Source organism: Loxodonta africana, chromosome 5, assembly GCF_030014295.1.
Source record: "Loxodonta africana isolate mLoxAfr1 chromosome 5, mLoxAfr1.hap2, whole genome shotgun sequence".
NCBI lineage: Eukaryota > Metazoa > Chordata > Mammalia > Proboscidea > Elephantidae > Loxodonta > Loxodonta africana.
Window position 1 is genome coordinate 38,728,654 of NC_087346.1, and position 24,267 is coordinate 38,752,920.

Sequence of the window (24,267 nt, forward strand, 5' to 3'; positions counted from 1 at the left end):
TGGTGGAAAATATTTTGGAAAGGGATCTCGATAATGGCGGCACAGCATAAAAAATATAATCAATGTCATTGAATTGTAAATATAGAAGTTGTAGTGGTGAATGTTTTGTTGTGCATATTTTCACCACAATAAAAACCAGGCTGTGGATTAAGTGCAATGTCACACTGCTTGCTATAAGAACACTCTCTCTCCCAGTCAAGAAAGCATACTTGTAAGAGCATGAGAGCAATGATATCCTTGGGATAACCACAACCACACTCAAATGTATGTATTTTTAGAAAGTAGATAATTCATAATTTTAGTACTTACACTATTTTTTAAACTTAATTGAGATTATAACTTTATTATTTATACCTAGTTAAATTTGTGTAAATGGCTTTCCTTCCCTTTTTCTCCAGAGTAATTCTTGTTTTTCTTTTAGATTTCAAAATAAGCATCACTTCCTCAGGGAAGTAACTTCTCAGACCTGAATAGGTCAAATCCCCTACTTACAAGCTCTCATTATACTTTTCCCTCTCTTTGCTAGCAATTGGCACATTGCAATTTTCCTCTCTTCCATATTAGACAGTGTCTTAGTCACCTGGTGCGGCTATAACAGAAATACCACAAGTGGATAGCTTTAACAAAGAGAAATTTATTTTCTCACAGTCTAGTAGGCTACAAGTCCAAATTCAGGGTGTCAGTTCCAGGGGAAGACTTTCTTCCTGTGTCAGTTCTGAAGGAAGGTCCTTCTCATCAGTCTTCCCCTGGACTAGGAGCTTCTCTGTGCAGGTACCCTGGTCCAAAGGATGCACTCTGCTTTCTTCGTGGTGTGAGGTCCACCGGCCTCTCTGCTCACTTTTCTCTTTTATAGCTCAAAAGAGATTGGCTTAAGACACTATCTAAATCTTGTAGAGCTCATCAATATAACTGATGCTAATCCATCTCATTAACATTAAAATGATAGGATTTACAATATATAGGGAAATCACATCAGATGACAAATAATAGACAATCATACTGTATTGGGAATCATGACCTAGACAACTTGACAGATAATTTGGGGAGACACAATTCAATTCACGGCAGACAGTAAGCTACATGAGAAAAAGCTCCATGCATATTTATTAACTACTGTATTTCTAGTGCCTGGTTTGGTGCCAAATAAGTTCGCAGTAAACCAGCAAAAAAAAAAAAAAAACAGTAGCTGTCAAATCTATTCAGACTCATGGTGACCCCACGTACTTTCACTATTATTAACAAATTACTTGTAACACACCTCATGTGTCAAGACCAAGCTGACCAATGACAAGGGTACTTTCTCCTGAGGTTCCTACCCCTTCCCCACCACCACCTAGCTTTTCCGCAAGCAAATTTCCTCAGTTTTCACTTGATTTTGATTAAGAGGGCAGTCAGTAATTAATCTCACCAGAGGAAACTCACTGCCTTTGCACAATTTGGGCAACCCTTCGTATCCACCATTTGGCTTGGTGGTCTGTAACGTTCTCCTGCAGTCATACTATTTGTAATAGGGTAGTATTTTGACAGTCTATTCATATGTTCCTTTTAAGTACATGGCAGTGAAATTGCATGATTTCTGTAGCAGAGTAAAGGAATGTAAGTTTTTGTAATCTTTTAATTTAAAATAAGTTGATCTAATATAAGTTGAAGCTAAGTACAAAATTGTCTGCAAAAGGTTAAAAAAAAAAATCCTAACAGTGAACACTGGATTAAAAACGGTTAGATCATTAGACAATGTGCTCAGTGATGAAAGCACCAAGAACCAACGGGCTTGAAAAGAAACGAAAGGAAAAACAAGGGATTTCTGAGCAGACCATTCATCCACGTTGATCTTCTAATACTCAGAGTATGGCTGATTTAGAATATATTTTTCTTTTTAAATAAGAGGCATTCAGAATGAACAATTTTTCATCTTCCAGTTGCATATAATTTTTGAGAATGTGTTACATTAAAGTCAATTTGCTTCTTATAAAATATATTGTATTTCCTTAGAACCCATTTCTCAGGATATTTCTCAATTTCTGACTCAGTTTTAGAAATCTGTTCTATACTCTAAAATCTGCAATGTAAAGAGAACATAACCTTTAGTAAAAGTTAAGAAAAAAAAAAACCTGTTTCAAAAAACTAAAATTTATTTATGATGTTCCTTTCCTATCTATTCATGCGACCCACTCCAGTTCAACTTCCCTGATGTTTTAACCTAGAAAAAGAGTTAGACCAAATGAATCCATTGAGACTGCTCTTTCAATATCCTAAAATATCCTTTTGGGATCTTAAAAGACTTTCAAAGGACTTCCCTTTATCCAGAGGATAAAAATACAGTGTGGCAAAGACAAACAGCTTAGCTTATGGTGCCTGGGCTTCCTGAATATTTTCTGACAAAGTGGAAGGGAGGAATGTCTGAGTTATATAGTGCTGCTATAACAGAAATACCATAAGTGGATGGCTTTAACAAAGAGAAATTTATTTTCTCATAGTCTAGGAGGCTATAAGTCCAAATTCAGGGCGTCAGCTCCAGAGGAAGGCTTTTTCTCTCTGTCAGCTCTGAAGAAAGGTCTGTCTCATCAATCTTCCCCCGGACTTGGAGCTTCTCAGGCACAGAAACCCTGGGTCTAAAGGACACGCTCTGTTCTTTGTGGTTTTTCTTGGTGGTACGAGGTTCCCCCTCTCTGTTAGCTTCCCTTTCCTCTTATCTCTTGAGAGATAAAAAGTGGTGCAGGCCACACCCCAGTGAAACTCCCTTTACCTTCTATCAGGGAGGTGACCTGAGTAAGGGTGGTATTACGATCCCACCTTAATCCTCTTAACATGAAATTACAATCACAAAATGGAGGACAGCCACACAATACTAGGAATTATGGCCTAACCAAGTTGATACACTTTTGGAGGGACATAATTCAATCCGTGACTAGGAAGGAAGGAAGGAAGGGACAGAAGGAGGAGGAGAGGGACTGGGAGAGGGAAGAATGGAGAGGAGAGGGAGAAAAGAAAATATCAAAATATTAAAGACATTTTTTAAATGAGCACATTATAAAAAAAGATCCACACAGTATGTCTAAAAAGACTAATACAGATGTGTTAGATTACAGCAGTTACAATTTTTAGAAACAACCTTGCTATTTGTCATGATCCTCTCTTTATTTTTACTAATACCTATGCTTCTAATAAGGACAAGTGAAAAAAATTTTTACATGCAATATGAACAAAACTCTATAGTACTGCAATGCATAATGGTACCAAGAGACAGAGCTCTCCTTCTCCATTGGGCTGGATTTAACCTTGGTGAAGGCAAAATTCTTTGTTATCCAACTCTCATTCTGTAGGCCACGCCAGCAAAAGTTCAGAGCAAATGCCATAAAGCACCTTGAACACGAATGAGAATGAAGGCTTGGCTGGTTATACTAATCTTCTTCACTACTTAAAAAAATTATCTTTTTTAAAATGCAGACTTCACTTTTTACAACTATTTTCACATGAATTTATTTTTGGGAACTAAAACATTGCCTTAAAATGTATTATTAATTTATTAAGCACCACCCTAAAAATTATTTCCACAGACACCTTCCACATAACAAAATTCAAGATTATTTGTCTTTTAAGTTCAGAAGTCTTATGTTAGTTTTTTTTAAAAATCCACTTAATAGCATTCCGTTTGTGATTTTTACAGATGATATGAAGATCTGTATTTCCATTTTATAGCTAAATGCAGTTTTTATCCAAACAGAAGGTAGGCTGCAACCTCAAACTCTTAATTTATGGTTTACACACACCTGAGCTGCAAAGCCTTAGCAACAATACTCTGATCTAGAGCCTTCACTTTTAAACGTCATCTGAGATTCCACGCTCAACCTAGAACAAAGCAGCAATTTTTCTGAGTCGTCTTTGTGCTTTCGTGTCCAGAGTTCCACCACACTTTGAGACCTGGGGGATGGGGTCTCAAATGGGATATAAGTCTCTTTGGCCAGGTCATCTTCCCAGAAAAACTCTGACTTACACTGAAGTTTGAAAATTTTGTACAACAGGAAACAAACCAACGGCAAGGCAACAACACAGGCAGTACTGCTTACCACGACAAGGAAAGATCCTTGAAAATCACCTTCCTCTTCAACTTTGTCTGTAGAGAAGATGATACACTGGTCTTTCTGAGGAGGCACCCCTTTTGGACACACACATGCCATGTACTGCCTGCCGGGCTCCAAACCTCCTATGGTGACTCGGCTCTTGCTGGAGTCTGCATTCAGCAGGAGTAGATCCTTCTCACCATACTTGGAATACATAACGGTCACTGCAGAGTTATGCGCAGAGTTGATGGTATTCCACATCAAAGTCACACTCTCTTCAGTCTCTCTGACTACTCTGAGGTTTTCTATTGTGGCATTTCTCTCCATAGGCATTGCTCGATCCAAAAATGCCAACTCTTCTTTCCTGCTTGCACTATCTGGGGGAAGCTTGCTTCCACCCACCTCCATCTTTAAATTTCTTTTCCCTTCTGGGTGGAGCTGGAGTGACCGCCCGCTGGCCCTGGTGGTGCTGGCTGAAATTCTAGTGCTTGGTGTTGTGGTCCAAGAACCAGTGGAGGAGATGGAAGGAGATAAGGAAGCAGTGGAGGGAGGAGACAAAGTAGAAGTAGAAAGAGAAGTGGAAGAAACAAGGGAGAAAGGAAAGGAGGAAGAGGGCCCAGGAGATGATGATGAATTAGAGACGGATACAGATCTCCCAGACCCTGACTTGACCTCTCGCTCAGGGTGGCCTTCTCCAATTCCTTCAGATGTTTCTGAAGATATGGTGGTTGTGACCACACCAACCACTGTCACAGTAACCACGGCTTCTGACATCCCAGCCAAATTTTTGGCCTTGCATTTGTAATTCCCAGCATCCTTGTAAGAAATGCCTGTCAAGCTTATTATGGACCATCTGACTCCTTCACCTGGAGACTCCTGAATTACTGGAAGAAAACAAACGTACATTCTGTGAGGAAAAAAAAAAGGAAACACTCGAGCAAACATGCCAGCTGAGAAGCAGCCCCTCTCATACTAAGCCAGGAGGGAAACGGTACACTGCAAGTCTCTGTGGGTGGTGATGAAGGTCTAGGGCATGCCAGATCCCATGACAGCTATATGGAGAATGGAATTTAAGAAGGACATGGAGATGGGAATCAGGAGACTTGGGTTTTAGTAAACTTTTGTCCACTAAGGGATACGTAGTTTTAGACAAGTCAAACAGCTTCTTTGGGCCCCTGTTTTCTCATTTATAAAATAAAAAGATCAGGCAAAATGATCTCAAAGCACACTTGTAATTTCAACTCAGTGCTGAGTCTATAAAATGTTCATCACAATGCCTCATCTAAGTATTTCGCGAAGTACTTTTTCATTGTAATAAAATGTCACCTATCCACATAGCCAGAAAGCACTATAGATTCCTTTTCTGTCATGGGACAGTCATAATTTAGATCCTGAATATCTCATTTTATATTTAATTTAGATGAATTATTAAACCATAGGTTCTCTTGTTTGCACAATAGTATACAGTTTATTTTACAAAAGATTGGAACTTTTCTTAAGCACTAAAATCTGGGCATATTTCCATTTTGTCTTGATTTCTGAAGTTTTCTGAAAAATAATAATGCACAGAATTGTATTCCAACAAACCAAAACTTAACTTGTTACTTTAAACTGTGAGCCATTTGCTTTTTTAAGGAATATTAGGCTTTAGCTTTTTTTATTCCATCAGGTTTTATTATTTCAACCTATATTCTAATTCTGTTAAAGAGCTTTAAAAATATATCCCTGTAGTCTTTGGAATGTCACTCTTAAGGTTACCCAAATAGAAATCACAGCCACGTCATTGATTTGGTTATAGAAGGATCTAAAAAAAATCTATGTAATCAATATTTTTAAAAATTAAACTTTTTGTTTCACAATAAGGCTTCTGTGTAATTAATTATTTAAACTATCATTCAAAAATGAGAAATTTGTATGAAATGTCATCTTAAAAAATGGTAATGTTTAAACACTTTGAAGTCAGATGTATTCAAGATGATGAAGCAAGACAAACACCTTGTCTGTAATCACCCATCCACTGAATCGTGCTGTTTTCTACTGAAGAAAAGAATCAAATTGGCTAATTTTACCTATGTGGTTAGTAGATAGACTGAAAGGACATTAACCAATAAAATGTACCTTTCAAATCCCTTGTATCCAACAATCTTGGTATATTTTATTAGAAATAAAATCACAGCCTTCAAATCAAACAAAAGCATGAGATTAAGCTGAGACCTTTGTGAACTCCTAGTTTCACAGGAACAAAATGAAGAACCAAAAAAAAAAAGACCCAAACTCATTGCCGTCAAGTCAATTCCGACTCACAACAACCTGCAAGACAGAGTAGAACTGCCCCACAGGGTTTCCAAGGAGCAGCTGGTGGATTTGAACTGCTGACCTTTCGGTTAACAGCCATAGCTCTTAACCACTGCACCATCAGGTCTCCAAAATGAAGGAAATACCTACCTGCATAATTAACTGGTGAGCTGTCGGATCTGGTCCATGTGAGCTGTGGGGTGGGGTAGCCAGTGGCATCACACCTCAGCAGGACATTACTACCCAGAGCAGATGTGATTTTGGTGGCCGAGGTCATCACAGATGGCTTCAGGCACTGCTCCAACTCAGCCCGTTGGAACGAAATCCCTGTGAGGCTCTCAGGCTCACTACAAACCATCAGTGGATCAAGAAGCACTACAGTAGGGTCAGCAACTTTTGACAATTCAATCATTTTGGAAATGTGGCAGTCACAGAGCCAAGGGTTGTCCTGTAAACCTAAAATGGGAGAGAAAAAAGTTGACAAAGTTTTTTTCTGATGGTGTCAACTTATATCACAGGCTCTGGGGAAAGCAGGTGTCTATACTGTCTCCCTAAAAAAAGAACTGCTTTGAGAGATGAGGTGGAGCCACCTCTCTGTCACTTTTGCCCTGCAACCCAGCGACCTGAATGAACGCATCCTGTCTGTTTAGATCATTAATGATATTACAGGTAACGTTTATTGAGCATTTATTCTGGTCTAGGCTACGCTCTAGATAAGAAGTTCTTACCTCCATTATCTCATTTAATCCCAACAATTTTATGAGGAAGAGAGTGTTATTATCTTCATTTTAAAGATTAATAAGCTGAGACACAGGGAGACTAAATAACGTGCCCCAGGTCACATAGCTTTACCAGGGTCAGAGTCAATATTTGACTTCAGGTACTATAACCAGTTCCTGTAGAGTTGACTCTGACTCATGATGACCCCATGTGTGTCAGAGTAGAACTGTGGCCCATAGGGTTTTCAATGGCTGGTTTTTTAGAAGTAGATTGCCAAGCCTTTTTTCCAAGGCAACTCTGGGTGGACTTTATGGTTAGCAGCTGAATACATTAACAATTTGCACCACCAAAGGACTCCCCAAGTCCACAAAAATGCTACATATACAGTGAGGGAGCTATTTGGAAACCCTGGTGACATAGTGGTTAAGAGCTACAGCTGCTAACCAAAAGGTCAGCAGTTCGAATCCACCAGGTGCTCCTTGGAAACCCTATGTGGTATTTCTACTCTGTCCTGTAGGGTTTCAGTGAGTTGGAATCAACTCAATGGCAATGGATGATTGAGAAAAATGCTACTTGAAACCAGAGGAAAGAGGTTCGCTGTTATGAAGTGGCAGAAAACTTAGCAACACTGTCACCTGTGGTAACATGGAATTTAGAAAACATACTCAATGAAATGAATGATCTAGCTAAGGGTATTTCCACACAGAGAGTTGAAACCTGCTGCCCAGTGTCTTCTAGCTGCTTACGTTATGTTAGCTGTTGTTAAATCAGTCCTTGACTCATGGCAACCCCATGAACAACAGAATAAAATGCTGCCCAGTCTTGCACCGTCCTCCTGACGGGTAGCAGATTGGACCATTGTGATCATAGGGTTTTCATAGGCTGATTTTTGGAAGTAGATCTCCAGATCTACCTTCCTACTCCGTCACATTTGGAAGCTCCGCTGATGCGTGTTCAGCATCATACCAACATGCAAGCCTCCACTGACAGATGGTGGGGGCTGTGCATGAGGTACTTTGACTGGGCATCTAACTTGAATTTCCCACATGGAAGAGGAGAATTCTACCACGGAACTACCACTGCCCCACCCCCACCCCCGCCAGTTGTTTATAGTAAAATGTAAAGGAAAGACAACAGCTAAAGAAAGAACTGCTGAATATAAAGGAGCCAAAAGTTGCTAGGTTCAATAATAAAACTGTTTCTCATTCTCAGCCTCCAAAAATTCTCAAATAAAGAGCTTCAGAGCAAAGATCAAATCCATAGTGGAACTATAAAATTCTTTGCTAAGATCTCAAAAAGATCTAAGATGTGCTTCAGAGAAGCAGGGGATCAGAGAAGAGACTCTAAAGATCTTAAATGGGTGCCTCACAGACCCTCTTAAACAAGGTTCTCTAAGAGTCTTAAGGGTGATGTTCCATACGAGCCTCATATAAAATCCAAGGTAGAAAAGGATTCATCTCAAAGAGATTTGTGGGTGTGGGTTTTTATAAATGGAGTGAACTATAATCTGCCTCATGAGAAACCCTCTCCAAAACAAGACAGCACTGCAATTTTAGAACTTCTGACCATGGTGGAAAATTCAACTGTTCATTCATAAATTCTAGATTTTTATGTATGCCTGTTTTTATCACAATAATAGTTTTTGACTGGCTCATATTTTTCCTTTAAGATTAATTTGTAAATCTGCAAACATTGAATTCATTCTGTCATATAATAATTAGTACGTATTGAATACTTAACGCTTGCAAAACACTTTGACTTGTTATATCAGATTTTTTCTTTATATAATAATAACACGTTACCAGTTATTGATTGCTTCCTATGTGGCAAATGCTACACTCATCAAGGCCTCTAAAGAGCCTGAGATTCCACCCTACTCTAGGGTGACCAACCCATGGTGGTTCATCTAGGACTTTCTTACTTTCAGCACTGAGAAGGCCATGTCCCAGGAAACCCTGCAGTCCTGGGCAAGTTAGCCTGCCACAGTTGTACGGATGGTAGTAGAAGATATAAGACTTCTAGTCAGAAATGAAAGAGTTTATTGTTCACAGCTATGGATGGAGACATTATCCTTATTATTTTGGATAGTAGTCATGTCTATTCTTTGCTCTGAAGGGAGACATATATCCATCTTCCAAAGCCTTTTTTTAATAGGAACAGCCTGCTTCTGATCACAAGAAACACTAGACCCATGGAAAATTGTGTCCCAGCAGTGCTAAGCATGCTAAAAAAGTGTCTAACTCAATCCTCGCAATAGCATGACATAGGTAATATTATCATCCACATTTTAAAAATGAGGAAACCAAGACTCAGGAAGGCTAAGGAATCTGCCCAAGATCACACAGTTGGATACAACCTGGACTTGAACCTTTGTATTCTGATCTTAAAGCTGTCATTACAGAGCACCACGTTATATGTCTACTACCAAGCTCATGAAGCTAGTATTATTCTTCCAATTTCACACCAGAGGAAACTAAAGCACAAAGAGATTACTACCTTGACTTTGTAAGTGGCTTAAAGCTCTAAGTCCCAGATCTTTTACCCTCCTAATATAACACTTTCTCCACCATAACTCATCTCTTCATCATCCAAAAACATGTAGAGTCATGGGTTGCAACTACAAATAAAAAAAAAAATGATAAAGCAGCTGTGTCTAGAGCATAAATATCTATACAGGGGAAGATTCAAGAGCAATGCTATGGATTGATTATACATTCATTAATATTTTGAAACATTTCAGAAAATGGGTTAAAGGTAAAACAAGATCCTTTTCAAAAATTAATATGGGTGGTTATATCTAAAACTTATGTAACCCAGGAAGAAATTGTTTTAATCTCTTAAAAATAAAATATTTATTCCAGCTTGAAACAGCTAAGGCCAAAGGTATAATTTTAAAAACCTGAATAATGAAAGGGATCTGAGGGAGAAATACATTCATCAAATGCTCTCCATTTGGGGACAAAAGTAGCAGAACTCTCTGAAGTTAAACTGTTACTTGCACTGCATTCCTTCAAGGCAACAAATTGACTACAATCGCAGTGATTTGCATTAACAAATTTATGTTATGTAACTATTCTTGGCTGGGGCAGATGAACTATGACTTATCCTTTTCTACAAAGGGTAATGTTTTTCATGCACCACAGTAATTGGATTAAATGTGCTTTATTTTTTTGTGTGTGAAAAGTAAGCAATAAATTCCTTTATGAAAGTTATTTTGCCAGACTATACACCCCTGAAGGCAAAGGCCAGCTTTATGGAGAAAAAGGTGTATAGCGTTTAAGGGTGAGGCACCAGTGCAATTCAATGGTGCAATGAAAGTCTTTTCAACAAACAGTGCTGAAGCCACTGAATATCAGTTTGGAAAAAAAAATAAACCTCAGTCCCTACTTCACACTATACTCAAAAAAATTTGAGCAGTATCATAGTCATTAGCAAAAAAGTGAAGAATATAAAATTAAAAATTAAATGTAAAAGCTACAACTATAAAGAATGTAGAATACCTCTGTGACTTTAAGATAGGCAAATATTTCTAAGATGGAACACAGAAAGCACTAACTGTAAAAGAAAATATTGACAAATCAGATGTCATCAAAATGAAAAGCTTCCTTACCAAAGACACCATTAAGAAGATGAGTAGACAAGATACAGACTTGGAGAAAATATTTAAAAATGTATATAACAGACAAAAGACATATTCATTAACAAAAAGACAACCCTAAAAGGCAAAAGATAAGCAAGTACTTCATAAAGGAATATATGTGAATGGCGAATAAGCACATGAAAACATGTCAATACCATTAGTCATCAGGGAAATTCAAATGAAATTCACCATGTGATACCTCTCTCTGACACACCCACCCCCCAGATTGGCTAAAATGAAAGAGATTGACAACATCAAATGTTGGTGAAAATACGGAGCAGCCAGACTGTCACGCAGTGCTAGTGAAAGTGTAAAACGTATATCCTCTTTGGAAAACTGGAAGTTTCTTAAAAAGTTAAATATACAGCCACCCTGTATGTAATCCAACAATTTCAATCCTAGGGATTTATATAAGAGAAATGAAAACATATGCCACAAAAAGCTTTGGATAAGAACGTTAACAGCAGCTTAATTCATAATAGCTAAAAACTAGAAATAGCCCAAGTGTCCATCAACAGTAGAGAGGATAAACAATTGGTACATTGTACAAGTGAACTCTACTCAGGGATAAGAACTACTGATACATGCAGCAATATAGATTAATCTCAAAATCATGAAGCTGAGTGGAAGAAGCCAGGCCCAAGAGTACATCACGTATGATTCCACTTATATGAGTCCTAGTCCAGGCAAAACTTATCTGTGGTGAAAGAAATCAAAGTAGTATTTGCCCAGGGTGGGGGGAACTGGCTGGGAAGAGGCACGGTAGAACTTTCTGGGGCAATGGAAATAATCTATATCTTGATGTGGATGTGGGTTACATGAGGGCATACATTTATCAGCATTTAAGAATAAATCTGCCTTGGAAGAAGTACAGCCAGAATGCTCCTTAGAAAGGAGGATGGTGAGACTTCGCCTTACGTACTTTGGACATGTTATTAGGAGAGACAAGTCCCAGGAGAAGGGCATCATGCTTGATAAAGTAGAGGGTCAGCGAAACAGAGGAAGATGGATTGGCACAGTGGCTGCAACAATGTGGTCAACAATTGTGAGGATGGCACAGGACCAGATAGTGTTTCATTCTATTGTATATAGGATCACTATGAGTAGGAACCGACTCAACAGCACCTACAACACTTAAGATTTTGTATTACACTGTGTGCAAATTATACCTCAGTTCCTTAATTTTTTTAGAAAAAAAGCTTAAAAAGAGTGGTTCACTGGAGATGAACCATGAATGTGAAGCTGACTGCCTCTATGCCAGCTGCATGAAAGTGGCCAGTTACTTAGACTTTCTGTATCTCATTTTCCTCATTTGTCAAAAAAGGGTGGTGATAATCCCAGACTCATCTCCCACAGTGGTGGTGAGGGCTGAAATAACACACATGAAGCCCGCAGAAAAGCACCTGGAGAACAACAAGCCTTAACTATGTTGGTTTGTATCTTCAGCAGGGCATATCAACAGGGATTGAGTTTGCTGAATTAAATTAATACCATTTTAGAAAATTCTGTGGGAATGCTTGTGCTCCACTGCCCTACATGTAAACTCCATTCCAAGTCCGTTGTTACCACTGAGCAAAGCACTCAAAAAAAGCATTTTATGCCTCCCCTGCTGCAGGCTTTCCCTCCAAGATAAATAGTATTAGGCCTTACAGAGCACGCCTGTGCAAATATTTGCTTAATCTTGATGAAGAGCACTTGGAATTTTACCTGTATTGCAAATCAAAAATCAAGCTTCATAGTTAATTTAAATGTTTATTTATAGGAAACTGGTTTATTTCTTATGGATCCACTAAAGGAGAATTTTATTACGCTTATTTTTTGCTCACGTAGAAGGGAGTAATTGAAAAGTCTCTCCCTAAATATTTTTTTATTAAATAATACATGATTTAAAAAGATCAGTAAAGTAATGCATATCTGAAGGAAATAACCCTGTGTTATTACTAACTGTCATGGATTGAATTATTTCCCCCCAAAATATGTGTCAACTTGGTTAGGCCATGATTCCCAGTATTATGTGATCGTCCTCCATTTTGTGATTGTAATTTTATGTTGAGAGGATTAAGGTGGGATTGTAACACCACCCTTACTCAGGTCACCTCCCTGCTCCAAGGTAAAGGGAATTTTCCTGGGGTGTGGACTGCACCACCTTTTATCTCTAAAGAGTTAAAAGGAAAGGGAAGCAAGCAGAGAGTTGGAGACTTCATACTACCAAGAAAGCAGCATCAGGAGTAGAGCATGTCCTTTGGACCTGGGGTCCCTGCGCCTGAGAAGCTGCTTGACCAGAAGAAGATTGAGGATGAGGACCTTCCTCTAGAGCCAACAGAGAAAATCTTCCCCTGGAGCCAACGCCCTGAATTTGGACTTATAATCTACTAGACTGTGAGAAAATAAATTTCTCTTTGTTAAAGCCATCCACTTGTGGTATTTCTTTTATAGCAGCACTAGATGACTAAGACACTAACCTTGCATCTCAAAGGAGTGGGAAAGAGTGTGGGCTCTGGAGCTTGACTGCCTGTGTTCAAACCCCAGCACCAAATATGTTCTCCCATTCTGTGGGTTATCTTTCCACTTTCCTGATAGAGTCTTTTGAGGCACAAAAGGTTTTAATTTTGATGAAGTCTAGTTTATCAATGTTGTTTTTTGTTACTTGTGATTTTGGTGTCATGTCTAAGAACCCATTGTCAAAAACAAGGTCATGAAGCTTTACCCCTATGTTTTCTTGTAAGAATTTTATGGTTTTAGCTCTTATATTTAGGTCATTGATACATTTTGAATTAATTTCTGCATATGGTGTGAGGTATGGGTCCAATTTCATTCTTTTGCATGTGGAGATTCAGTTATCCTAGCACATTTATTATTCTTTCCTCATTGAATGGACATGGCACCCTTGTCAAAAATCAACTGGCTACAGACCAATTCTATTCCATTGGCCTATAGGTCTATCATTATACCAGTACCACAAGATTTTGATTAGTGTAGCTTTGTAGTACTTTTGAAATCAGGAGGACATCTATTTGTCTGATATTATTACACCTACTCCAACTTCCAGATCCTTACTGTTTGCATGGTATTTCATTTTCTATCCTTTTACTTTCTCTTCATCTATATCTTCATATTTAAAATGTATCATTTATAAATGGCACGTGATTGGGTCATCATTTTTATCCTCCCTATCTGTGCTTTTTTTTTTTTAAATAATATTTTATTGAGTTTTTGGTGAAAGTTTACACAAGTTAGGTTCCCATTTGACAATTTCCACACAAATCGTTCAGTGGCATTAGTTACATTTAGCATAATCTGTCAAAAATCTCGCTTTTTTTTTAAAACAACTTCTGCATGCACAATTTAATGACATTGATTACATTATTCGAGTTGTGCAACCATTCCCACCCTCTTTTCTGAGTTGTTCCTCCCTCATTAACATATGCTCACTGCCCCTAAGGTTCCTATCTAATCTTCCAAGTTGCTTTCGTCACTTTGATTCCATATAGATAGATCTTAAAAGAACATAATGCTCAATGTAGATGCTTTTTACTAGTTAAACTAAACTATTGTTTGGTTTTAAGAAGACTTCAGGAGATATTTTCGGTTTAAGTTTTAAAGATTATCTTAGGGCAAATGTTTCAGGGATTTATCCAGCTTCCATGGCTCCAGGAAATCTGGGGTTTATGAGAATTTGAAATTCTGGTCTGCATTTTCCCCCTTTTGACCAGGATTCTTCTGTGGAATCTTTGATCAAAATGTTCAGTAACGGTGGCCGGGCACCATGCAGTTCTTCTGTTCTCATGGCAAAAGAGGCAGTTATTCGTGGAGGCAAATAGCCACACATTCCATATCTTCCTATTCCTGACTGCCCTTCTTCCTCTGTTGCTCCAGATGAATAGAGACCAATTGTTATGCCTTGAATGGCTGCTTGCAAGCTTTTAAGAGCCCAAGCACTACACAATGAACCAGAAGGTAGAATAGAAGCACTATACATGTTATTAGGCCAATTAACTGAAATGTCCTATGAAACCATGACTCTAAACCTCCAAACCAAATACCATGAGGTGTATGGTTGTATATAAGCAGCCTCATCAGTTACTTGTTTTTTTTTTTTTTTATCATTGTTGTAAATATATCTATCACACAACTTTTGCCTTTCAGCTTTTTACAGCTGTACAACTTACTGACAGCAATTACAATAATTGTGCAACCCTACCCTTAATCAATGTAATTTTTCCATCACCATTAACCTTTCTTTTCCCTCTTTCCCCACCCCTGGTAATAATGTCATACTATATTTGTCCTTTTGTGATTAGCTTATTTCACTCAAAATAATGCCTTCAAGTTCCATCCGTACTGTAGCATGCATCAAGACTTCATTTCACAAATGAAAACTTTTAATGTTCTATAAATTACTGCTGTGTAATATTAGTAACTAATCATTAGAGAGCTATTAATAGCAATTTAGTGACTGAATTTTACTTTTTACTACACCTCTCCACTAGGTAATTGTATTAGAACTAAGAATTGCTTTCCAAGAAACAGAAAAATATGTAGAAAAAAGAGAATCTTAACTCATAAATTAAGATAATTTTTAGCTATTCATAGTCTTATTCATAAGGAACAAGGTGCTGACTAAAATAACAGATACTACAGTATACTTGCTCATCATAGTGTACGTAATAAGGGCTTCATAAATATCTTTTAAAATAAATTAATGTGTTTTTTTGTCCTCTAAATAATTCTACCATATTTCTTTTATTCCTGAATTTAAAATGTTTGAAGGACTAGATAAGCAGTGGACAAAATGTAAAATGGCTACATAAGAAAAGCTTACATGATTCTCCTTTCTATCCTATACTTTTTTCTTATATTTTTAATCTCATGAGCACCACATAAAAGAAGCCCTGGTAGCACAGTTACTAGGCCAATTAACTAAAGCTACCAGCCTCTCGGCAGGAGAAAGATGTAGCGATCTGCTTCCATAAAGATTTACAGCAGGAGAAAAATATAGAACAAAATTCAAATTCACACACACACAAAAAAAAAGACCAGTCTTACTGGTCTGAGAGACTGAAGGAACCCCCAAGACTGTGGTCCCCAGACACCCTGCTAACTCAGAACTGAAGCCACTCCTGAAGTCCACCTTTCAGCCAATGATTAGACAGGCCTATAACACAAACAATAACATATGTAAGGAATGTGCTTCTTAGTTCAATCATGTATATGAAACCAAATGGGCAACACCTGCCCAAAAGCAAAGATGAGAAGACAGAAAAGGGCAGGAAAACTGGATGAATGGACATGCAGAACCCAAGGTGGAAAGGGATAGGGGGAGAGTGCTGACACATTTCAGGAATTGCAAACAAAGTCACAAAACAATTTGTGTATAATTTTTGAAAGAAAAAATAATTTGCACTGTAAACTTTCACCTAAAACACAATAAAACTTAAAAATAAATAAATAAAATAAGACAAAAAGGAGGGGAATCCTTGGATAGGTGGAAAGATGTTCCAAAATTTCTTTCCAAAAAGCTGACATTTGCATACCACCTTAAAGGAAAAGTCACAGCAAAGGGCTACAGATTGAATTGAGTACCCCAAAAGATAGTGGAGGTCCTAGCCCCCAGTACTTATGAATGTGCTCTTGTTTGGAATTAGAATCTTTAAAGATGCTATTGGTAAATTAACATAAGGTCATACTGGAGTAAGGCGGGTCCTAATCCAATCTGAGTGGCATCCTAATAAAACAAGAAGAGACACCATGTTAGAAGAATTCCATGTTACCAGACAGTTATAGCAGCAATCCAAGGAACAACTGGGGTTACTAGAAACCCAGTGCAACTGAGTAGATTCCAACTCATAGAGATCCTACAGGACAAAGTAGAACTGCCCCATCATAAAGTTTCTGGGGAGCAGCTGATAGACTCAAACTGCCAACCTTTTGGTTAGCAGCCTGAGCTCTTAACCACTGGGTCACCAGGGCTACCAGATGCATAGAAAGACTAGAGCACTCATTCCCTCACGCCTTCAAAGAGAGCATGACCTTGCCAATACCTTGAATTGGGACTTCTAGCTCCAGAACAGGGAGACAATAAATTTCTGCTCTTATAAGCACCCACTTTGTTAAGGCGACCCTAGGAAATGATTAGACCAAGAAAAAATGGGGCTCAGTAGTCACATCAATAAAAAGCATTTCCAGAAGGGAGGGGACACAAAACTGCACCATGACCTAGGACATTCCAGTCATGACAAAAACCTGAAGCAGAAGAACAAGGTTACTCTTAGCCAGACAGAAAGTAAAATATACCTTCTGACTCTTGAAAGGCTAATTTTTGAACCAAGTACTTCTCACATACACGAAACCCAATTTGTGGCCATTAAGTCAGTTCCGACTCACAGAAGTAAGTAAACTCAAGGATGTTTTGGTTAATCCCAAAGGTGTTATAAGTTTAAATCACAGGCTTATAACACAGTTTCAAATAAGATTTAGTTAAATTAATGGCAGGAAGATAAACTATAAGAGTAAAATAATAAAATAGCACTATTGCATATGTATAACACAGCTGTTACACACCTTTTACATCAACTGATTAAATTCTCACAGTAATCCTCTGAGTTAGGTTCTCACTGCCAATTTACAGAAGAGAAAACTGAAGCCCAGAAACGTAATCGAGGTATGCTAGGCTATGTTGTTGTTAGTCTCCGTCGAGTCAATTCCAACTCATGGTGACTGTTATGGATTGAACTGTGTCTCCCGAAAATATGTGTTGTAAATCCTAACCCTTATACCTGTGGTTATAATCCCATTTGGGAATTAGTTTCTTAGTTATGTTAAAGAGACAGTACTAGTATAGGGTGTGTCTTAAGTCAATCACTTTTGACATACAAAAGAGATTAAACAAGCAAGCAAGAAGCAGAGCTGGGGAAAGATAGATGCCATGCCACATAAAGATTACCAGTGAACCAAGGAACAAACACCTTCTCCCAGAGCCGAAAGAGAAAGAAAGCCTTCCCCTAGAGCTGGTGCCCTGAATTCAGATTTCTAGCCTTCTAAACTGTGAGAAAATAAATTAATGTTTGTTAAAACAAAAAAAAAAAAATTGATTTACAGCCTTGGAAACATTTTGGGACTGTTCTGCTCTGTCCTACAAGGTCCCTATGAGTCGGAGTCCACTCTACTGCAATGGGTTTAAAAACCAAATGCATTTACATTTCAAAAAAAGCAATGCTAAAAGCCATTTCTAGTGCTATCACAGAACTTTCTTTTTTATAAATCTCATTTATTTTTATTTTTACTCTATCAGTAAATATTTGTGCCGGACATCCAGGCACAAATTTACCATTTCTGTCACCTCTCTCTCCAAAAGACTTATAAGTCATTTCACTGGCCAAAGATCCAGAAATTCTTTCATCCTCCTAAGAAATGCAACCTCTTCTGCAGCCATAAATGGCCATAACTTGAGGACTGACAACACAGCCTTCGTTGAGTGAAAAGTATAACAAAATTTTTAGGAAGTCAATCTGATTGATCAAAGCTTCAGGTTGTGTTGAAAGACTCCACTGCCCACATATACCCCTAAGTTCACTGATTTCAATCAGGCAACAACAATTACTGGGCATATCCAGGCCCATGTACAGCACCATGCAAACCACTGTGGAAAGATACGTAAAAAAGAAGACAGGGACTCGCTGGTCTTCAGGGGTTTACATTTTAAGAATACAAAACAAATTCAGGAGGCAGGATCAAAACAAATAAAACTAATCACAGCTAATCTAAGAGAGTAAATCCATTAGAAGACCCATTAAAGCCCGCTGCCATCGAGTCAATTCCTTCTCACAGAAGACCCATTAAACCAAAACCAAACCCAGTGCCGTCGAGTCAATTCCGACTCATAGTGACCCTATAGGACATAGTAGAACTGTCTCATAGAGTTTCCAAGGAATGCCTGGCGGATTCAAACTGCCCACCCTTTGCTTAGCAGCCATAGCACTTAAGCACTACGCCACCAGGGTTTCCAGAAGACCCAAATTACTGGGGTCTCCACCATCTCTTTTACATGAAGAAATTTGAAAGTTGTTCTTCCTAACTAATTAAATCACTCTTAGCTCATAAAGATGCCCACACCCCTCTCCTACTCCTGATGAAGAGGTGAAAAGCGAACAGAACAGAAGGTTGACTATAGCAGAATACGGAGCTGTAGTGTGCTCACAAGAACCAGGGCAAATTTGTAGATTTTGTCACTTAGTTCAAGGCTTTCTAAACCAGTGTTACTGCCTAAGTTTATGAGGTCACCTTTCACCACTCCGTGTACACACATGCACACACACACACACACACACACACTAACCATTACACTGATAATATAGGTCGACTGACAAGGTGCTGTTCCATTAAAAGTGCAAGCAGAGTGAGTGGCCATCTAAGACAAAAACCCGTTGCCGTCGAGTCGATTCCGACTCATAGCGACCTTATAGGACAGAGTAGAAATGCCCCATATGGTTTCCAAGGAGCACCTGGTAGATTTGAACTGCTGACCTTTTTGGTTAGCAGCCGTTGGCCTCTACTTGTCCGGAGTGAAAGAGAAAGAAGGAAACCAAAGACTCACAGAAGAAACTAGTCTACGGGACAAATATTCTACACAAACCATGGCCTCATCTACCCTGAGACCAGAAGAACTGGATGGTGATTGGCTGCCACTACTAACCACTCTAATCAAGGCCACAGTAGATATCTTGTGATAGAATGGGAGAAAAATGTGGAACAGAACCTCAAATTCCTAAAAAAAAAAAAAAACAGAACCATCTAGTATTAGACCTACTGGACTGGTTTGAGACTGGAGGGCTTCCTGAGACTACTGCCCTGAGATACTCTTCAAAATTTGAACAGAAACTAAACCTCTGAAGTCATCTTGTAGCTAAATAACAAACTGGCTCAAAAGACAATGAATATCACCTGTAAGTAATGTGCTACATGAGACCAGTCAGCGATTACCTTAAAACAAAGAGGAGAATCTAAGGGGGCAAGAAAACTAGATTAACGAAAATGGAACAACCAGACAGAAAAAATGACAATGTTCATACATTGTGAAGAATATAACCAATGTCACTGAACAGTTTGTGCAGAAATTGTTGAATGGGAGCCTAAACTGTTGTATAAACTTTCACTGAAGACAGAATAAAATCTTATTTTAAAACTTGCAAGTAGGGTAAGAAACCAAATTCAATAGATTTCAAAACACTGGATAACTAAAGGTATACATTGCAAATTATCCGCACATGAGAAGTCCAGAGGCTTGTGAGCTTACCGAGAATAATTCTTCTTAGTGCAACGTCCAGGCTTCTAGAAGCTGTTTCATCTGAGAAATGGGACCAACTCTCCAGGAAATCTGGTGGCAATGTGGTTAGTCTGTTGCTTGATAAATCCAGGTAGGTGAGGTTCTTCAGGTACTTGGCTGCCTCACCTGGCACACTGGTTATTCTGTTATTATGCAAATCCAGGGTCCTCAGACGGGGCATCTCCAGCAGAGATGCCCAAGGGAAAGCAGCCAGAGAATTCCCATCCAAGCGCAACTCATGCAGGTGCTTTAGGTTGTAAAAGCTGCTGGGGTCAATGCTAGTCACGGAATTGCAAGTCAACCAGAGGTACTGAAGCTCCACCAGGTAGTAGAAGGCCTCAGCAGGAATTCTGTGGACAACAGTCTTCTCTATGCGAAGCTTCACAGTGTCCACGGGGATGTTCATGGGAACCTCGTTCATATCCAGGTCATTGCAGAGCACCAACCTAGTGTAACAACAAGAGTAATGGAAAGAAACCTGTGTTCTGAAACCACTTGAAAATAATCCTTAATAAGTATATCAATTCTCCATTTCCCACTTTTTTTTTTAAAGAAATATCTATTCAGTCTGGCTAACCTGTTCATTAATAATTCATCATCATCATCTTCTTCTTTCATCATAATCATCGTGATAGCAGCTACTATTAGATTGAACAATATGAAATGGTCATTTCTGTAGGTCAAAAGTGGTCAAATATCAGTAATTACATACGTTCTTGCTGTTGTTAAGTGTCATTCAAGTTAGTTCTAACTCGTAGTGACCCTATAGGACAAGCAGAACTCTTTCCCCATAGGGTTTCAAAGATCACCCAGTGGATTTGAACTGCCGACCTTTTGGTTACCAGCCATAGCTTTTAACCACTGTACCACCAGGGTTTCAAAGCCAAACCAAACTCACTGCTGTCAAGTTGATTCCAACTCATAGTGAACCTGCGACCCTGTAGAATAAAGTAGAACTGCCCCACAGGGTTTCCGAGGCTGTATATCTTTACAGAAGTAGACCGTCTTCTCATCTCTCTCCTGCAGAGTGGCTGGTGGGTTCAAACTGCTGATCTTTCAGTTAGCAACCGAGTGCTTAACCACCGTACCACCAGGGTTCGCTTAGTTCAATTTAATGTTTATGAGGTCTCTTTCTGTGCCAGGCCTGTTTAACACGCCTAACATGCATTATCTTAATCATTGAAACAGCCCTATAAGGTAAATATTGGGTAACAGGTCAGGCTGATTCATCTAGGTCCAGTTTTAAGATCTTCCACCTCCTTTGTGGCCATGGAAAGTCACTTCACCAATCTCTCCACCTCATTTTCCCATTGGGCACTGTTGTGGTGATTAACTGAAATGGAGATGAAATTTTACAAACTTCTGGCTCAAAATAAGCCTGAATAAGTGTTTGCTATTACTGTCGCCAGCCTCATTTTTACAGACTCAATAACTGAGGTTCACCAACATTAGGTCACTTCCTGGGATCACAGCTAGTGGGATACAGAGCCACCTTTCAAACCCATAACTGTCCAAAAAAAAAAAGAAACTCCAAAATGCATGCTCTTAACCACCTTTGGAAATGGCCCGTTTTTAAGAGTCCCCTGTGAAAGTTACAAATTGAGCCTTTTTAAAAGAAAAAAAAGTGTTAACACTAGATGTTTACAGTTGAGTACCGTGACTTGAATATTGCATCCCCCCATGGAATAAACCAGAAACTGCAAGTTTATTCCTTTCTATCACTCACATCACTGGTTGGGTATCACTCACTAACTTAAGTGACCTTCAGCAAGTCATGCTGTGATCTTGTTTACTGGCATGTGTGGAACAGGCATAGAAAAACAAGCCTGTCCCACATGTGGGTTTAAAGTTTGAGCAATTAGAATTTAGATTCATTTTAACTTGAAATAGGTCTGTCTCTCATTTATATACTCACCTCCACAGGAATGCTGAAAATGAAAAATAAGTTTTACAAAGCACCACCTACATTATAAAATATACTATACATGTAGCAAATAATAACAATTAAATGGGCATTCAATAAAACACATGGTATTAAAGCACTTAGTTTTAACAGCCAGCCTACAATATAAAGGGAGGAAGCAGCTTAAAACACAATTACCGGCAGCAGCATCTCCTTCCCATGACTTTAGGAGAAGACCCTACAGAATCACTGAAATTCTCTACAGATACCTCCTGCTCTTTATCTGTATTCTGTTGTACAAATTCCAGTGCTACTTTAATACTAGAATGATAGCAGTTTCCACTCAAGTCAGCATTCCAATGTACTGTAATGGAAAAAAAAAAGCCTGGATTGGAAGTTAAAGACTTAACATCTTTATCAGCCCAGTCACTGCATCAACTCGGCTACGCGTGACCTTGGAAAAGTCACTTAATCCCTGCTACTGTTCAGTTTCTTCATTTCTAAAATGAAAAGGGTAGAACTAATTTATTTCTAAAGTTCTTGCCAGGTATAACAGTCTAGGGTTTTTATAAAAGCCAAGTAATGGGGCCCCTGTAGAAAAGGAAACATTTCTGTAATTTTTTTCTCAAAAGTTCCCTAGCCTGAGTCTTTGCTGCACATATTTGGCAAATAGGTCTTTAATTTGTTACATCCTTCTCATTGTCTTTAACCACCCGGTGAGTATTTCAAAAAGATACAAAGAATTGATTAAGTAAAGTTTATACAATATCTAGAAAAAATACCCAAAAAATATGTTTTCATTATTTTTATTTATTTGTTTAAAAAGTTGTGGGTCATAAATTGAGTGATTCTTTTAACAAATTATTTAAGAGGCTCATTGAAGTCAAGAGGCTTCAACCAAGCCACAAAATATCTGATTTTGCTGCTAAATACTCTCTCTCAAAAAAAAAAAAAAAAAAAAAAATGAACTTATACCGTATTTGGCTAACACCAGCTCCATTTTGCATTTAACTTCTAGGCACATTATAGGTAAATAACTATTCTCCCTTCATAGGTAGATGTTAAGCAACCCAGAGGTTATTTGTAAGGCTCCACTTTGTCTGCAATAGACAGTAGAAATCCATATATTTTGAACTTCTTTACTTTGTAAATTCTATTAGCTTAAAATGAAAAATTCTAAGTATGAATCTAACTTCACTCTTGGATTTTTCTTCCTGCATCATAAAGCCTATCCAGTTGTCATGAACAGTCCTCAAGATGAAATGGAAAACCCTGAAAGAAATGCTCTGGGCCTGTCAAGGAGCTTCGATCAGCCCAGCCTCCTTATTCTTTCTGGAATTAAGTGCAGAGCTGGCCACACACACAGAAATGGTGTCATCTCCTGAGAGGGACATTTTATGAACATGAGCACAATGGATATTCTTGTAACATAAATGTGTTTGAGAATCTCAAATAATTTGAGGGGATTTTAAGAGCGAAACTGGTCAAGATGAACACAATAAAGAAGTCTGGACAACTAAATAGAATATACCAGTATTAACGCCATTAAGTCAAAGCTTATGTCAATTTTACCTTCTCTCCTCTGATTTCTAATACTCAAACTATTTGCTTTCAAAATAAGGCATCTTGTTTGGGTCCTTCATCTAGGAATAATAAGAATGCTTGGTAGTGAAGAGAGGAGCATACCTTGATCCTGTGCCATCATTTCTGCCGTGGTCATCACAGGTACACTGTGAAGGGCACGAACAGTTCACCTGTTCCGCAAAGCTGAGTATGGTGCACAGACATACAAATAGACGCATCACTCCTTTTAGACGTTATTTGAACACAAGGTAAAAGCCAAATCCTAGGCATTCAGAAACTGGTGTGCCAGGAATGCAAACACCCACTTAGTAATTGCAGATTACACGGGATTAGCTGAGATCTGTAGTTACTTAACCTTCAAGTGTATGTTGCAGGGGATCAATCGACCTAGCGTTTGAATATAGTTTCAGCAAAGAAACACATTCTAAGGGAAATGAAGATCAAACGCATGTCAGGAAAACTTCAATAGTTGCCCATATCTAGATTTTCGAGGAAATGTCTATTAAATCCCTTGCCTGTGGGATTTAAAATCCCTTTCCTTAAAGATATAGACTTCATGTTAAAAGTAATTTAATATTTGGAAAATCCTAAAAAAAAAAAATTGTAGATTATTTATGTGCAGTAGCATTATAAATTTTTTTTTTGCATTTGTTTTTTAGCAGCTTTCCTAACACAGGTTTTATAAAATTTAAAGACAGAAGCACATAACATAAAATTTAGAATACAGTTATCGATGTTACCA

At 38.3% G+C, this 24,267-nt stretch overlaps 1 protein-coding gene across 1 annotated transcript; it reads right to left on the reverse strand.

Annotated features, from left to right (window-relative positions):
- Positions 1-1,204: 1,204 nt before the first annotated feature.
- LRIT3 (leucine rich repeat, Ig-like and transmembrane domains 3) lies at positions 1,205-24,017 on the reverse strand. Its single transcript, XM_003410485.4, has 4 exons — positions 23,628-24,017; positions 20,009-20,484; positions 6,507-6,812; positions 1,205-4,945 (listed from the first exon to the last, which is right to left on the reverse strand). Exons 1-4 carry the CDS (start codon positions 23,741-23,743, stop codon positions 3,786-3,788), a joined length of 2,058 nt encoding a protein of 685 aa, XP_003410533.2. The 5' UTR covers positions 23,744-24,017; the 3' UTR covers positions 1,205-3,785.
- Between the last annotated feature and the right edge of the window lie 250 nt (positions 24,018-24,267).

Excerpts from the sequence above, each read along its gene's own strand:
- LRIT3 (XM_003410485.4), bottom strand. The coding sequence starts at position 23,743 with ATGCGTCTATTTGTATGTCTGTGCACCATACTCAGCTTTGCGGAACAG. Across the intron at positions 20,485-23,627 it reads AATGATGGCACAGGATCAAG|GTTGGTGCTCTGCAATGACC; the intron begins GTATGCTCCTCT and ends TTGTTACACTAG. Across the intron at positions 6,813-20,008 it reads ACTAAGAAGAATTATTCTCG|GTTTACAGGACAACCCTTGG; the intron begins GTAAGCTCACAA and ends CTCCCATTTTAG.